This window comes from Leuresthes tenuis, unplaced genomic scaffold (genome assembly GCF_036924035.1).
Source record: "Leuresthes tenuis unplaced genomic scaffold, fLeuTen1.0.hap1 SCAF_5, whole genome shotgun sequence".
NCBI lineage: Eukaryota > Metazoa > Chordata > Actinopteri > Atheriniformes > Atherinopsidae > Leuresthes > Leuresthes tenuis.
Window position 1 is genome coordinate 20,409,556 of NW_027325359.1, and position 17,916 is coordinate 20,427,471.

At 40.1% G+C, this 17,916-nt stretch overlaps 1 protein-coding gene across 2 annotated transcripts in view; it reads left to right on the forward strand.

Annotated features, from left to right (window-relative positions):
• met (MET proto-oncogene, receptor tyrosine kinase) overlaps positions 1-17,916 on the forward strand; it is a 74,985-nt gene that overhangs the window by 51,368 nt on the left and 5,701 nt on the right. The window contains exons 12-19 of one of the 2 annotated variants that reach the window (XM_072386431.1): positions 1,590-1,739; positions 9,392-9,545; positions 10,104-10,238; positions 11,409-11,663; positions 14,028-14,108; positions 16,737-16,918; positions 17,033-17,142; positions 17,742-17,907. In XM_072386431.1, the coding sequence (XP_072242532.1) occupies positions 1,590-1,739; positions 9,392-9,545; positions 10,104-10,238; positions 11,409-11,663; positions 14,028-14,108; positions 16,737-16,918; positions 17,033-17,142; positions 17,742-17,907 (1,233 nt within the window). The remainder of the gene's footprint in view (positions 1-1,589; positions 1,740-9,391; positions 9,546-10,103; positions 10,239-11,408; positions 11,664-14,027; positions 14,109-16,736; positions 16,919-17,032; positions 17,143-17,741; positions 17,908-17,916) is intronic. The other variant, XM_072386432.1, reaches the window with a different exon arrangement.

Consider the following 17,916-nt stretch of genomic DNA (forward strand, 5'->3'; position numbering starts at 1 on the left):
GGGATCCTGGATTTTTTTTTTCTTTTATTCTTTTCCCAGACATGACCTTGGCCCCAGTGTTAAACCCACCAGCAGCCCAAAATCTTCAGCCCATTCGACCGAGACAAACCTCCTGTTTTTATTCAGGGGAGGAATTGGTATGAGACATCCCACCGAAACAGGCCACATTTAACGGCATCTGATAACCCTGCTCTGCAATGGCCTTCAGTAAAGGGCGAATGCTGGGCTCATTTAGTGCCATCTGATAAGTCTAGCCCCGAAAATTCAAGCAAACAAAGGAATATTTACATCTAACTGACAGCTCTACAACACATGAAAGGCAGAGGTTGTTGGCTTTGGAATAGAGTCAAGCTCTTATCACTATCAATCACTATACAGAAGACTGAAAAGAACTCTCTTCCAATTATAATCCTGACAGTTTATTTAGAGGGATTGTTATTTCTGTGACACCTTTATTAAATTCAGCTCCTCCCTACATTCTGTATGCTGTTATCACACGTAGAGATGGGAATTACTCACGATAATGTTTGTATTATATGAATGTGTTTTGTCTCTGCATGAAGCTTAATTGCAAGCACAAGTGAGTGAATTAGTGAGTTGTCCTGCTGTGTGTGTTGACTGACAAAGTGCCGTGTGTTTGCGTGAGAGAAAAAGTGTGCATTTGCAGGAACAGGTGCAAAGCTCCACTCTGTGTCAAATTGGAAAATCCCAAACTGTCACGCAAGGAATGTGATCATTCTCTTTATTGCCCTCTGCTACGCTCAAACAAGTGTGTGTGTGTGTGTGTGTGAGAGAGAGACCCACACACACGCTCAAATAGTCTGCAACTTTGTATGCTTCCAGTCCAATCTCAGAGGGGGTGTTTGTTGTTAAATTAAAGTGTGATATCATTACAAGCCTAATTAGTAGTTAAAAGTACTTGTTTAAAGTTAAGTTGCATGGTTAGTTTTAGATGTTACAAAATACATGGTTAGAGTGAGAAATGTATACATGGTTAGGAATTAAATGTAAGCATAAACTGTTCATGAGTTGCAATTCTCATCATGTTGCAGGGATTTGTCCTACAGAGAATAATCACCTATGGATATGTTGCTATCCTGCAATTTATAGCCATGGATTGTGGCATTACTCTGTTTTGAAGATATGAGCAAACACACCTATAAGTTCTGTAACATTAGTTATTTAAACTGCAAAGAGCAAAATCTCTTCAAACTACTGTATCCCAAAAATGAAGGCAAAGTGAACTTTGGGAAAAATGCATCTCGTGCCCTTCCCGACCAACAACGGGGAGCTCTGATAACAGAGACATCACTGGGCATTGAGTTGTAATCCAAATTTACGTTGATTAAAACATGTTGTTGGTTTGAGTTTCAAAGTAGAAATTAACAAAATTTATCTTTTTGATCTTATCAAGGCATTCTCAAATGAACATCAACCCTTAGGCAGTCTTTGGTCTTGCATGTCTCTCTCTTCAATCCTTCTTTCCTTCCTTCTCACCTATCTGTTCTTTTTCAGTTCTTCTCTCTTCCTAATACCTTGTTCCCTTCATCTCACCCTGTCTCTCCTCTCCCACCTCCTCTGTGCTGCAGGGTGATCGGATGGACAAGGAGGCAATGAAGTGTCAGGTCCTGACTGTTTCCAACCACAGCTGCGAAAGTCTGACTGTGGTAGGAAACACCCTTGAGTGTACCGTTCCCTCCGAGCTGCAAACCACCACTGCCAAGGAGCTGCAGGTGGAGGTGAGACACACCCTCAATGAACATAGATATCGACACATGCAGTGTTTGGATTCCTAGTACACCACCTCTCCATCAACTGTTCAACAGTACATACACAGTGACACTTTAATTAAGACAGCCTTTTGTTTAATGAAACACTCAGGTTACCACAAGCACACAAACACACCCCAACCAGAGGTTTACACACACATCCATTCACATATGCACACAAGTGCTCTCCGTTCCACTCCATAGAGGTTTTGTTCCAGTGTATCAAAAAACAAAAACCTCTTGTGTGTATAAAGTGATATTTTTTGATGACAGCATAGAATGTGTGTGTGTGTGTTTGTGTGACAGTTTTCTCTTCCAACATATAAATAAAGATAACTGTTTATTAGATGGTTATGATACCTGTGCACTCATGCCCTCTTCTGATAAGTTTTCACAATTTCCTCAGGCCTTTATGAAATGTCTGTGACATTATTTGGTAAAAATACCACAGTGATTCAGTTCAACAGCACTCTTTTCAACTTGGTCTGTACTGTCCAGAAAAGTCAGTTTTAATGGGTGTAGCAAATACTATGCTCCATCCCCTCTCTTCCACAGGATGTTCCTCTTTTGAGATCAATTGTACAGTTTTGCACTATCATGCAAACTGAAATTTGGGAACATATTACACTCAATAACTGTTGAAGCTTGTTATGGCCATAAGATAGAGTATACAGCCTGAACACTCACATTAGCACACACAGCAAGCCAAGCTCACACTACTGCAGTCTACAAAAAGCATCCTCACATAGCTCTGCCGGTTCTCCAAATTACTCAGTGTGCAGGGTTATGGCGACGACGTCCTCCGTGAACTGATTTGCTCTGTAGGCAAACTGGTACGGGTCAAAGGAGGGAGGAAGGCAGTCCCTGATGTGTTGGGAAAACAGTCGCTCCAAGCACTTTATGACTACAGATGTGAGGGATATGGGTTTGTAGTCGCTGAGGCTGTCTATGGCAGTTTATTTTGGGAATGGGAATGGGAATGACGGGGGAGGCCTTCAGACAAGGGACAGTAATGTAACAGTAATGTGTCAGGGACATGTTGAACAGCTTGCTGAGGATCCCTGCCAGCTAGTCTTCACATGTTTTGACCACTGCCCCCCGGATACCTTCTGCACCAGCAGCTTTCCTGGGGTTCACTGCTGTCAGATGTTTCCTCACCTCGTGTTCCTGGAGAGAGAGAGGAGGGATGTTGGAGTCTTGGAGAGGCACTGTGAGCAAGAGTGTGGTGTGGTGGCACAAAGCGGGCAAAGCTGAACAACTTCATCCCCTTTGCCCGTGCACTGCTGTAGCTGCTGGAGGATGAGGGGTTCTGACCTCTTTAGTTGGCTATGGCCAGGATGCCCCTCCACATCTGTCGTGGGTTGTTGTTCGTCGGATAGACCTTTATCTTCCTCCTTTACGCCTCCTTTGCCTCTTTGATGTCTCTCCTCAGGTTGACTTTGGCAGTGATGGACAAAGAGCTGTCCCTCCCTGAAGGATGACTGGATAGTGTAGTGGTATGATTGCCACCTTCTGTGTGGGAGACCTGGGTTCAAATCCCCTGCATGAAAGGCACTACCTCCAATACCTCTACACTACCTCCTTAGGCAAGACCCAGATGCATTTTTGGACAGTCACATTTTACACATCACTTTATGTAAACTCAAACAGTCTTTGCGTGTCTCTTGAGGTCCTGATGTCCAAGGTTGTTCCACTTTGTGCTGGCAAAGCAGACGCTGAAGGAGTGGTGTCCCTCTATAAGCATGCTTAATATTGAAATAAACACGATCAAGTGTTTTATCCACACTAGGACAGTTGACATGCTGGTGTAACTTGAGGAGTACAGTTCGTAAATGTGCTTTTGTTAGTCCGATTCTTTCATTGGAAGCCCAAGAATAAGCTAGAGAACTCTTAAGTTAAACAAAGTATTTATTAGTGGTCACATATAAAGTATGGAAGCGCTGGACTCAGAGGGACAGAGCTCTCGCAGGAAATCCATCCAGCCCAAACCCCGATGTCTGGAAAAATTTTATCTCACAGAGGTTGTACTTACATTCGACAGAGTATAATTGGCCAGTTTTTTAGTGACATGAGCAGGCCAACTACCGTCCTCGTCATGTTCTTTAGATGTGATAAACAACAGGTTTGTGAGTGTTGTTTTAGGCCTGTATCTCCTGTACCAGACCTATCTGACCTAAAAGAGACGTTTTATCTGACCCAGTTATTTTGTCTTGTTGTGTCTTCTTAAAGTCTTGGACCATTTAAGGTCATCTATTGTGTAGTATGATCAGAGTGGAAAAGTACAAAATAGGAACATGGCTTATTTAGAAAAATACAAAATATGAATGCATAATGTCTAAGAACAAAGCCAATTCTAACACTTAAAATCCCCCACGATTATGTTGATGCCGTCAGGATGGGCCCTCTGTTATTTGTTTATCATGTGGTGAAGATGGTTTCATGCCGAGCTAGCGTTAACACCTGGTGGAATGTAAACGGCAGTAACAATGACCTACTGAGGCAGACTGAACAGCCGGTGAGCAGTGGCTGTCTATTATTGTGCTCTTTGGCCACCAGAAAATCCCTTTAGAATATCTAGAATTATTACTTGCCTATTGACAAAAGCATATGCAAATTCTTGTAATAGATGGTAACAGGCTTACCATTTACTTATCCTAACCTTAGTTACTAGAGTCGAAATGCCTATTTGTGCCAAGACTGACAATGAAACAGATATTGGCCGCGTTTCCCAGATTCGCCAGATTCGCTAAGAAGCTCTTAGCGCTAAGATCCTTCTTAGGATCAGTCTAAGTTAGCACTTCTTAGCGAATCTGAGAATCGCAGCCATTGTTATTCAAACATCTGCTGAAGCTGAAAATCCATAAAACCACTCATAATGCATTTATATGAAAATTCTTCACTGTTTATATTATCAAGCTTACAAAAGGATTTCATTTCACAGCACCTGCTTCTGCAGGACAAAGAGGTTGACCTGCCACAATAATATATAGCTAATAATATAATGATATATACACTGATGAAAGATGGTAAGTTAAGTGCTGCCTTTTGACTTATCATGGTTATTTCGTGTAGATTTGACTTAATCTATTACTACCTAATACCATCATAACATTGTTTTATCTCTAATAAATTCTTTGTCTGAAAGCTGAGAAAAAATAAAGACAGAAATGCTAAAACAGGTTAAAGACAAACTGTCTGGGATGAGCCATCACAAGGCAGTAAGACAGCTCGTCGGCCCAGTTGAGCTCTTCATTATATGTTCTGGAAATTTGTGGTAAACACCACTTTCCTTCAACGTACCAGATAATTCAAAGAAAACTTCAATAACAATTTCATAAAAAGCAGCTCAGGAAGAATTTATTACACAGTGTGCTGAGTGAAGGGGCTCAGCAACCAGCTGCCCACCTTGTCACTTAAAAGTAAAGTCAAACTATTTCAGACTTGCAAGAAGGGGATGTACAATAGGGAAATAATATGGGACCACCCCTCCCAGCGCACACAATCTTCTCATAGACTTTTCTGACTGATAAAACAGATCTGTTAACCTTCACCATGCTCTTCAACTCTTTATTTTAGTTTGTAAAAATATGGTTGATAAAACAAATTATCACTGTGAAAAGACAGTTAGTGCAGTTACATGCTTGCCATCGGATTGGATTAATGGTTAAATTAAAATAAGATTGAGTTATTTGGTTCATGTAGACACCTTAATCTGACAAGAAATGGAATCGAATCGGGTTACTTGCGATCGAATTATGAACCCGAGATAACTCGATCCAAATGCCCACTGAACTTGCATGTAGACGACAGTGGATTGGATCGAGCGTTCTGCGCATGCTCAAGATTTTTTTCCGCAATCGTCACCCGGAAGTCGAAGGAGACAATATTACTGTTGTTGCCGCCACCGTCGGAAAGAAATAAACAACGCGATGGAGAATGCGTCGTTGTGCATCGCGTTTGTGCCATTACCATGCTCATCACAAACTGAATGTAGAGGAACATAGCTTCATCTTGCTCTTCGTTTGCCATCTTTCTCGAATGCCTTAGTTTTGTTGTTGTTGTTGGTGGTGAAGACGTCAACCGGAAGTGGCTATATTAGCGATAATTGAAATGGGTACAGCGCTACCTATCGTATTGGGGTATGACATACTTTGTGCCAGTTATTCGATTCATTCACCGCCATATATCCAAGGATAATTACCCTTGTTCAGATAAGGAGTATAACCCAACTATAGCTATAATCGAGTTAATCTCATCATGTAGACCCACTGACTATTGTTTGCTTTCTGTTAATTTATTAACGAATTAATTAATTTATTAACGAACACACAATATTCATAACTTCCCATTACCAGAAGCTGAAAAGAGTGAGGACCCAATGAAGCATTTCAGGCCAGTTTTGAACCATGAAGTTTTAGAAGAGGTGGATTGTACTGAAGTAAATCTGAACAACCAAATACTGATTTCCTTAGTAACCTGTTGTTACTGCACTGTCCCAGGAGTCAAACAGCAATGTGTGAAATCAAACTGAAATAGGAAGCTTAGACCCAGTAAGAGAAAAACATTTTTTATATAAGTTAGCCTTGGAAAATGTTTAGACCCTTTCACTTCATAAATATTTTCATTTACATTAACTCATTTATCAGTCATTTTTATCCAAAGCAATGTACAGGTGAGGAAACAACATTAAGATGAGTGGCTGAGCTCCTCTGTTTGGTATATGTCAAATACAAGGAGGAACAGTGGCAGGTTAAAGAGGACATCTTTTTTTCAGGTTTAGCTGACGATGGTCATTCATGTGTCAGAGAGACTAGCTAAGTTTGTGCTGAAACTATGGAGTCATCTGGCAGGAATAATTGATGCAGTAGAGTATCATCCGTATAGCAATGAGAATGGGAAGCCATGCAAATAGATGACCTCACCTAAAGAGGTGGTGTTTATTGCAAAGAGAAGGTCCCAGTACTGAGCTTTGAGGAATCTCAATCGAGCAGCGATGGAGCACTGATGTTTGTCCATGTCATGTTTATGTTTATGCATTTAGCAGACGCTTAAAAGAGACTTACATTGGTAGCCAGTCAGGGTAAGGGGGTCTTGCCTGAGGACCCCTACTGGAGGTAGTACCTTTTAGCAGGGGATTTGAACCCTTCTCACCCAAATGAAAGGTGGCAATATTACCACTACTACACATTCACATTTAACTGGAACTACAATCTACAGCTCATCTCTCTCATTTATCAAATAATTCAGACAATCACTTGGTTTTTTTGACAGCTTCTTAGATGTCCTTAATTTTTCTTGTGAAATTCTTAAAGCTTTTGACAACAAGATTCTTACATCTTATCAAGAATTGTTCAGACGAGCAGGGTGCACCTGACCACAAGGTTTTTTATGTTTTGCTTTTTTCCTTTTTAATAAACATTTTACAAAAGTGTCGCGACTTACTGTTGAGTACAGATTTTATCACTACACTTACGTAAAGTAAGAAAAAGTATGAAAAAATGGATAAAGGTGTCTGAATACTCTCTGATATTCTGATATTGCATTGTGAAAATAAACTATTATACCATGCAGATTTTATTTAAAACCTTATTTAGTGAAACATGACTCATAACCTGCAGTCTTAGAAGTTCTTGTGAATTTTAGCATCTTTGTTTGAACATCTTTCTGAACATACTAATGCATTAAGCTTGTTTCAAAATGTCCAATGTTTGTAATATAAACTATCATAAAAAACTGAGCCACAGACCCCCTCATGTCTTCCTCTGAGATAATACTCAGGGACCGTCTCCAGACTAAATGCTATCAGGCTCATCACCGTTGACTTGTGAACTGAAAGCCTTTATCTCAGGGGAGGGTCAGCCACATATCCCCAACCTCCAGACATGCCCAGACAGTCTAAATTACCCACACGCATACACATGGACATATATCGTCCCATCTGCAGCAGGCTGTAGTAGAAACCTCATTTCCACTAAACCTAATAATGACAGAAGCAATATCACTGATGTAATCTGCCCCCAGACAGTGGTAGCAGACAGCATATGTTTGTTTGGATGGTTGTATAATAGCATATGTCTGAATGCCAGCATGGTTTGCGTGTACCCTGTACATGCCATCCATTACATACTGAATGCGTAATGCGTCGTTGTGTCCACAGCGGTTTATCAAAGGTAGCTGATTGGTAAATATAATCTTTAAAAAGTTTTGCTTTTTTTAAATATAAAAAAAATAAATGTGTATAAAGGGCAAGAGCACAAGCCTAAGCTGGACATGTGTGAGTTCTGATCCCTCAGAAGACACAGCATCAAGAACTATCATTCTTCAACAGGTGATTTACCTGTTGAAGAATGATATGGCCACGTGAAAGCCACATGGCCAAGGGATTACTGTGGGAAACCTTTGGCAAACACTACAATACAGACAATACATTAACAAATACCACTTCAAACTTTGCTGTGCGAAAAGAAGCCTTATGTTAACCTTGTCCAAATGCAGTATAGACTTCTCTTGGCTCTGAGGCATGTGGGATGGACACACATCCACAGTGGCAACGTGTATTATGATCAGATTAATCAGTATTAAAGATCAAGGCAACAACATTTCCAGGCATGCATGAACACGCAACCACAATCTCCACACAGGAAGAAAAGGGTACAAGCACTTCACCAGCCTCATCTCTGGGACGAATTAACATATGAAATGCTTCAGTGCATAGTGTCTTCAATGCCTGAACGTATTTTACATGTTATGACATCGAAATGACAACATCAAGGAGTGGTAGAAGTTTTCTGACCCCTTCCGCTTAACTTTGTTTTGGAATGTGTTGCAGATATGAAATGCAAAAATAGATGTATTGTAACAAATTAAATTGATTTAATAAAAGAAAACATGAAATATCTTAGGTTCATACTGTCTGCTGTGAAGTAAAAAAAATCTATACATTTTTTCTTCTTTTTGGTATTTCCCATATTGTTACAACTTTGTCTTATTTAATGTTGTACATTAAGTGTCAGTATTTAATTAAGAGCAGCAACAAGAAAAGGCAAAGGGGACACACTTGCCAGAATGCTGTTTCACTTGATTGGCTGCTTAATGTTTACGATCAAAGTCTTATGTCAAATTGGGGTCATTCTACAAGTCCTACAATGCTATCACAGTTGTATTTGAACATCATCAGCTGAAAAAGAACTTTAACCTCCTCCCTGTGTTTGTTAAGAATCCAGTAAGAGCTGATGCAATGAAAACCACACAATACAGTTTAAATGTGTTCTGACTCTGGTGGCTGCATTCATCCATGGAGCAAATGCAGCAATGCTATTTCAGGCAGACAACTTGGGTCATGCCATTTGACTTGGCTTGATGCTAAATGCAAATTTGAAACATGGGCATATTTAACTTTTTCTTTGCAATTAGGTGGTCTATTTTGGCCTGTGATGAATTAGTGAAATGCATTAAAGCATTCATGTTGACAAAGAAATTATAGTTTTATGTAAAGGACAGTGGAAATATAGTGCACAAACTGGGGTCCCCTGAGGATGAAAGTAGATTGATGGCATTTGTTACTGGTTTTGAAATTCACTTCTCTCTCCACTCAAAACCCCAAATCTTTTCCTATTGTGCAGTGGCGCCAGGCCGACTCCATTAGGCATCTGGGCAAGGTGATGTTGGCACAGGAGCAGGACTACACAGGCCTTATCGTGGGCTGTGTGTGTGTCAGCTTGCTGCTACTGCTACTGGGAATGCTGCTGATGTGGAGGAGGAACAAACGTATCGATGGTAAGAAAAGAGATGTCAGTTTGCAGTGTAATCAGAGGGTCAAAGGCCTCTGTACTTCTGTTGCTGCTACATATTCAGAGACTCCTGCCATTATGTATTGAGTGTAAAGTTCTAAAAGGACTATCAAGTATTGGCTGAACTGTATTTTTGTTTGTTTGTTTGAATTGTTTGTTGTGGCCTGACTACTGGTGTGTGAGTTTTTACAAGTGTATTTGTTTGTGTTTGTGATGGAGTTTATGTGTGTTCTTACATTTGTATACTTTGCAATAAGGTTCAATGCATATTTCTTAACCCGTGTGCATGTTTGTCTGCTGGGTTTGTTTTGCCTGGTGGGTTTACAGGAAATGTATGTGTGGGCCGCACTGGTGGAAACGCTTTGCCTTCCTCAGTAATTCATCTCTCCCCCCCCTTCTACAATTCCCCTCCTTCATCCTTCCTCCCCTCTTTTTTTCCTGCCCTTTTTCCTCTCCTTTTCCGTACCGCTTCACGTTTTCCATTTATTTTCCTTTACCCTGATCTCACCTTCTCTACCCTTTCTTCAACTCTCTTTGTCTCTAGATCTGTCTGAGGTGTGGTATGATGGCCGGGGTCACATCCAGCATCTGGACAGGCTGGCTAACGCGAGGAGCGTCAGCCCCACTAACGAAATGGTCTCCCACGAGTCAGTCGACTATAGAACAACCCTTCTGGAGGGTACGTCAAGCAGATAAGCCTGTCTCTCTACCCACACCTGACTCCTTCTCCTTTCACTCCACTTCACTCCCACCTACCTGCTTCCCTCCCTATTGGGCTGAGCGCTATGTTGGCAGTGCATGCCTTACTGTAAATTATCTAAACTAACACCAGCAGTGCTCTAAATTGATTAGAATTTGATTGCGTCTCATGCTTTGAATCAGCTCATCAAAAATTAATCTTAATAAATCATTGGGGAAAAGTCACGCAACGAGCCTAAATTCATTTTTATTTTTGTTAAATATTTTTTTAGATGTATTATCAGATGGGATTAACATTCTGCTAAAATTAGTACAACTCATTCAATCTTTGATCAAGATAAATTTATACTTTTATCAAAAAAAAAACTTAGTCAGAATTCCTGTAAAATATTTTCGAAAAATTCATCATTATAGAACCTACCTGATAGTCAACATGTTTGAAAAATGATAAAATAATTTAAAATTTTCATGGCGTCGTGAATAATTCAACCAAAAATGTCAGCACCGTGTGTCATTACAGTGCTGTGGTGAATTGAAAGTTTTTTTCTTAACTCGGGGATGTAAAGCAGTTTTATCCTGAAAAGCTGGAATGTCACAATTGTATTTAAGTTTGACTTGTTTTTTGACACAAAACCGGAAAGGTTGCAGATTCTTTAGGACTCTCATCATCAAGCAAACTTCCCAAACTTTGATGTAGTCTTTAGATTATGTGTTTTTTTGTTCATTTGGGTCCTGAGGGTTTCAGAGGCTCCTTGTACTGTGATACTGAGTATGACGGTCAAAGCAATTTTCGTGCTGGCTTAAAGCCTGAGAAGGTAGACTTACAAATGAGCTAATGCTTGCCTTCAGGAAGAGTTGGCTTGTAGGATCAGTTGCTAAGACTCAGTATTTAAGCTTGCTATCTCTGTCAGCTCTGCTTGACTGTTTCTGCTCGTTTCAGATGAAATTTTGCTTTCACTCTACAAACAACATCAGAACAGAAATCAGAAGCTTCTTTATTACAGCTCTGCCTGCCTCCATCACCATGTCTAATCCCTTTCTGCCTTTATATCCATCCCTCTCTGATCATATAACACACCATGACTTCTGGAGGCCCTGCTGATACAGTCGCTGACCTCTGACCCCCTCCGCCTATTTTTTACCTCTCCAGATCAGGGTGCCGACAGGCCCGAGACGTGCCGGGCTGCTCCTCCTGTCTACGGAGGCAATGGAGAGCTGCTGTCTCCTAGACTAGGGGCTCTGAGAGGTGGGATGGGTCTGGAGAGCGAGTTGGTGTCACCCCTGCTGATGGCCCCTGTCCACATCAACCCATCCTGTCTTCACCCAGACCTGCTGACTGAGGTGCAGCACGTGGTGATTGCCAGGGAACAGCTGCTGCTCCACCTCAACCAGGTCATCGGCAGAGGTCAGGCAACATTTTTACTACTGAAATGGATGCTTTCACCACTTATTCTGTTAAGGTTTAAGGCATTTTTATATCTCTTCTAATTGCTAATTTCCTCTACAGTCATGACAGAGCTACTTACTTATGACTAATGCACAAGATAACGTAGCAAACCAGAAAAAAAAATACAGAAATCTAATCAATACAACCAGTTGGCAAAGCCTTTAATGTAAATATTGTATGCAGAGCTGTGAATTCAGTATTTGAAGTGACAGTGAATCAACAATCATGATGACAGTGACATGACACTGCAAATGAATGATATCGATATAAATAAATACCTTAGATCCCCTTCCACTGACTTAACCTGTGCAGATGTCTATGATCTTGAGATATTTGGTCAATGTTTGAATTTAGGATCAGGAAATATGTTGATACTTGGGTGGATCCACATTCACTGTTCAAAAAATTTTAATCTTTAAGAAAGTATCACCCTCATCTTTAGGTCCATTTCACTGCAGCCATCACAATCCATTTAGTATTCTCAATGTTTATGCTGTAGGGATGTAACGATATGGAAATTTTGATATCTCAATTATAGTGACCAAATTATCATGGTTAACGATATTATTGCTATATTCTCAATTGCTGTACAAATGCACACATTGAAATAATTTCAGGAAAATGTCTGAAAACAAAAACTGAAAACGTCATTGCATTTTAGGAGGATAGATACTGCTCAAAACTGTGGTATACATTATTGACAAGCTATTAACAAGTTCCTAAAGCCGATGTCCCTCATATGATGTAATTGAACTGACGTTCGCTTACCTTGCATTGGCTGTAAAGCTATGGATGATGCTCACGAGATTGGGCCAGTAGATTTGTAGTTTTACTGCCTTTCATAACTTTTTTTCTTGCATGTTCTGCAGACAGGATAATTGTCCTCTGATATTTTTACACACAGTTTATGGAGACTGCAGCTGATGTCGAATGATACTATCATCACATCAGCTTAGTTTAATGCTTTTAGACTCATGTAAAGCCATACTAAAGCTAAACTCACTCCAAAAGAGTTTAATTTCCTGTTTTATCAAACCACAAGCTTGACATGCAGACACTAAATCACCTCATATAGCTACATTTAAGTAGGCAGCTCACTGATCAAATTTGATATCAAGAGGAGACCCCAAAACACTCAAAAATCCCAGAAAATAGCTCCTCTGCCTCCTTGGCTAAATTATCCCCTGAAGAAAAAAGGCTAGATTTGGTGGCTGCAAGAGCGTTTCAAAGTGGCGTAGGATGATTTGTTCACAGGATCTATTGTTCAGATCTGTAATTTAACACCCTCAGCCAACTGCAAGGACGTGATAGGAGAGCTCCGCACTCATTTCACTCTTGCACCCTTCACAGTCAGGGGAAAGCCCCCATGTCTTAAAGAAGATATATAATTCAATAAAATGCACAATAACTCAAGGAGGCTTGACACTGGTTGTTAGCTTGTGTAGGGCATTAATGAATAAAACTTCATACTGGGTTACTTGGAGGGGGCAAATTTAATGTGCCGGTAACTTGAGAGAGTTTGTTGTTTAAGGTGTGAAATGCATTAACCAGTGAAAGCCCTTGATCCTTATGCTCCAGACTTCAGTTTTTATGTAAGCAGAGGACATACACATTTTCGTCTGATTTCTGGAACTGCTGTGATCATAGTCGGCTGGCAATGCCTGTAATCATATGGTCACTTCTGTAATCCAAGATATAAATGTAGGAGGCTGATTGTACTGGCTGAAGGCTCAAAGCAGGCTAAGTAGGTAATTTAGATGCTGCCCTACAGTTATGTCCATTTATGGATAAGATTTAGAAACTGGTTTTACTGACTGAATCTTTGAACACATGAAGCAACAAGCCATGAAGCAGAAGATATGATCAGACTCAGACTCAAATTTGCTGTCCAACTGTGCTCACACTTTGCAAGTCTTAGTGTACCTTTATGTACTGCCAAAATCTATCCTGGCGCTCTTGTAGTGTTTATTGCTTATGGTGTCAGAACCATCACATTTTATGTCATCTTGGGCCTCCAGAGCTTTCATAAGCAATTGCAACATAACTGAGTTGAACAAACAGTGGGATTGTGTTCTGGCTGGATTTGTTATTAAATCACTGGTTTCTGGGGCTCACAGTTAGCACAGTGGCAAAGAACCAACTCCCCACATTCATTCTCAATGTCATTGGAACAGAAAATTACATATCTCTCAAGGCATGACCCTTGTGTGGGCTAAATGCGAATATTATATGGAAGTTCTTTACAGGTTCACACATGAGCTTTTGAACTCCCTGATGCTGACTGATTTTGACTAATGCTGTATATCATGTTGTAACCTGCAGGCCACTTTGGCTGTGTTTTCCATGGAACACTGCTTGAGCGAGATGGGCAGAAGCAGCACTGTGCCATCAAGTCCCTTAACCGTAAGTACAACCCCCTTTACATGCAGTAGATTAGCTATAACCCTAAAAAGTAAGAGCGATGATGAAGTTATTGAGGAGATAACACTCGTTTTGTTATTTTTAAGGTCAGAGGTCAGTCACTTATGAGATTTTGCCATCAAACTAGGACATTGTGGGGAGGAGATATATTCATGTGTTGATGCAATTGCTTCAGGTCCTAAGAAATTATATACTTTGGTCAAAGTAGCTCATGGATAAAGAGTCACAGCTCCATTTTTAGCCATGTATTCACAGCTTTGTACATAGCAGATGGTTTTCAGGGATGAAATGAGTCACTTTGCTCTCACATTTAATATCGGTGGTACATCTTCAAGCTACCATGCAAGAATGATTTTGGACATAAACTCATTCAGTAACCCCTGAGTGATGTTATCACTATATAAAAGAACCTGGGAGCTTACACTAGTACACATAGTAACACCAGTAACTTGACGACTCACTGAGGGAGATATTTTCAGAGATTTCAGTGCCAGGATTGTGTCTTTGAGTTGGTCGTCATTTCATACACCCAAATACACTCTCAAACTCAGAAAAAGATATTTTTTTTTGTAACAGATGTATTCCTCTTCCTTTTACATTGGTAAAGATGTGTCTGAGATTATTAGAAATAAGACAAATATATACACAGGATAAGAAACCTGGATACTTAAATTACCATGTATCAGGGACAGGATTAACCAGGTTTCATGTTCAAGGTATCACCATATATAGAATGTGGTCAAAAACCGGGTTAAGATTTAAAACTGGGATGATAATGTGCATGTGAATGCAACAGGTCACAGAATTTGGTGGCAGAATTCTTGTTTATTGCAATTGAAGAATACCTAGTTACTAGGGATGTAACGGTTACCAGTATTACGGTAAATCGCAGTGAAATTTTACACGATAAATATGTTTATGTTTGAATTTATCTCATTATCTCGGTGGATTATCGGGATATGTAATAACAGCCTCATCCAAAGTCTTGCCAGTGACTCGCAACTGTGTCTCGCGTGAATATGTAGCTTGTAACGAAGGCATAGACAATAAAAGCATGGCAGAAAACGCTGATAGCATGCAGGACATTTTCCACCCCACTAAAAGGACGAAATCCAAGGTCTGGGCATATTTTAGGTTTTTTAAGAATGCAGAGGGACAACTGGTAGAGGACAATTATCCTGTCTGCAGAACATGAAAGAAAAAAAAGTTACGAAAGGCTGTAAAACTACAAATCTATTGGCCCAATCTCGTGAGCATCATCCATAGCTTTACAGCCAATGCAAGGTAAGCGAACGTCAGTTCAATTACATCATGTGAGGGACATCAGCTTTAGGAAGATTGTGTAATTTGTTGATAACTTGTCAATGATGTATACCGCAGTTTTGAGCAGTATTTATCCTCCTAAAATGCAACAACATTTTTCGTTTTGTGAAATTATTTCAATGTATGTGTTTTTTGGACATTTGTACAGCAATTCAGAATATCGCGATAATTTCCTTAACCGTGATAATTTGATCACTATAATCAGATATCAAAATTTCCATATCATTACATCCCAACTAGTTACTATATATAACTAAAACTTCCCCACCATTCAACACACAACAAGAATCAACACACTTCAAAAGTGTTTATGTTTAGCCACAATTATTCAATCTTACATCTGTTTACATTATAATGCATTATTATTGAATGATGTCATGGCGCTCTCAATAGAATTGTGGTTCTCAGCTCAGCAGAATCTGGAATCCCTCTTGGCTTGAGATTATGGTGATGAATGACAGTCCAATAGTGAGGACGGCATTAAGGTCCACCTAATCTTGTAACCTAAAACAGCTATAGCAGGGAGATTGATGCTGGAACAATATGGAGAAAAGTCCTATACGGTCACAGGGAGCCACCAGCCACAATGAGATGGGCTGAGCTAAGCCAACGGGGGTCTGGTCCTGAGGGATTTGAAGCTTCTTTTTTATTAATTCTAGTGAACCCACAGGGCACAGTGTCATCCCTTGTTGGCTTTTGTTGCATTTGACAGCTTGAGCTCATGCTTTTATCTTAATCAAGCTGTTTTGGGGATAGTAAGTTGAAAGAAATATGACTCAAGTCATATTTTGGATATCAAGGATGATCAATGTATTTTAGATAATATTCATCCTCCTCGTCATGATAAAGTAATTATTTTCAGTAACTTTCACAGAGGCTCTGGAATTTATTGTCATATCTTTTTGTGTTTGGGGTCTGACCTCAGCTGAAGGCTAATCATCCACCTAAAGAGCTTTCATCATAAATAGATTTCAAAGTCAGAGAGGCTAAAGTGTGGGACACCAGAAACAGGGATGCATTTGGCAAATGGGAATTGGCAATTGGGTGAGGGTGTTTTTTTTTTGTTTTTTTTAGTGAGCTATCCATCATTGTCTTCATTCTTCAAAGATAGCAAAGGAATGAGCTTCCCACTGATGTCAGAACAGCAGAGTAACAGCTTATCTTCTTCTAACCTGCTCTCCTGCAGTTTTACATCTGTTGGTTCAAAACTTTTCCAACTACACAGAAGTCAAAATTTGAAACATGATGTTGTTTTTTTTTTCGTTTGTTTGTTTTTTTCTAAACAAGGTATCACAGACTTGGAAGAGGTGTCCCAGTTCCTGAAGGAGGGTATCATCATGAAGGACTTCAATCACCCCAATGTCCTCTCTCTGTTGGGCATCTGCCTTCCACCAGAGGGCTCACCGCTGGTGGTTCTGCCCTACATGAAGCATGGAGACCTGCGCAACTTCATTCGCGATGAGGGGCATGTAAGGGCACACACAGCTTCAACAAAGAAGATGTGAAAATTTAACACTGCCTGTTCACACAATGCCTTGCTTTAAGATGATGTAAAACAGTGTTATGGTGACTGTGCCTTGCAGAACCCAACTGTTAAGGACCTCATGGGCTTCGGGCTGCAGGTGGCCAGAGGGATGGAGTATCTTGCCAGCAAGAAGTTTGTCCACCGCGACCTGGCTGCCAGGAACTGCATGTGAGCTCTTGTGCAAAACATAACAAGACAAGGCAAAGTAGAGACATTTGGAACACAACAGTTCTATATCGCTGGTATTAAATGGAAGTTATGCCTTTGGACAGGTGGCAGGTTTTCTTCAGGCACATTTCAGCAGTAACTGCAGTTTTTTATTTTACATTTATGCCCAATTGCCATTACTATGACTTGGAGGCATATTGTTGTCAACACAGTGTCGTTACTGTAGATTACTTTATTATTTTGCAGTCCAACACAACATTTGAGAAAATCCTCAGTACTTACCATCAAAATTATGTCTTTATTCAAATGACACATGATAAAATTATATAAACAAGTTGGCAAGGAACTAAAAAAAAACACTCTTCAGTTAACATTTTCAACTAGCCACTTTGAAATCCCTGTTAAATCCCTTTTTTTTAGTCTTTTTCTGTTTGTGTGTGTTTTGTGAAATGTTATCATCGGACCAATAACTGAAATGTGTTCCATAAAACACAACAATGAAACCAAAAGAAAAATTGTTGTTACACAGGAATAAAAACAAGAATACCAGAGCAAAGAAGAGGAGAGCACTGAAAGTAACTTCCTCTTTGGCCTGACAGGTTGGATGAGAGCTACACAGTGAAAGTGGCGGACTTTGGCCTGGCTAGAGATGTTTATGACAAAGAATATTACAGTGTCCACAACAAGAGCGGAGTCAAGCTGCCCGTCAAATGGATGGCGCTGGAGAGCCTGCAAACCCATAAATTTACCACCAAGTCAGATGTGGTGAGGACA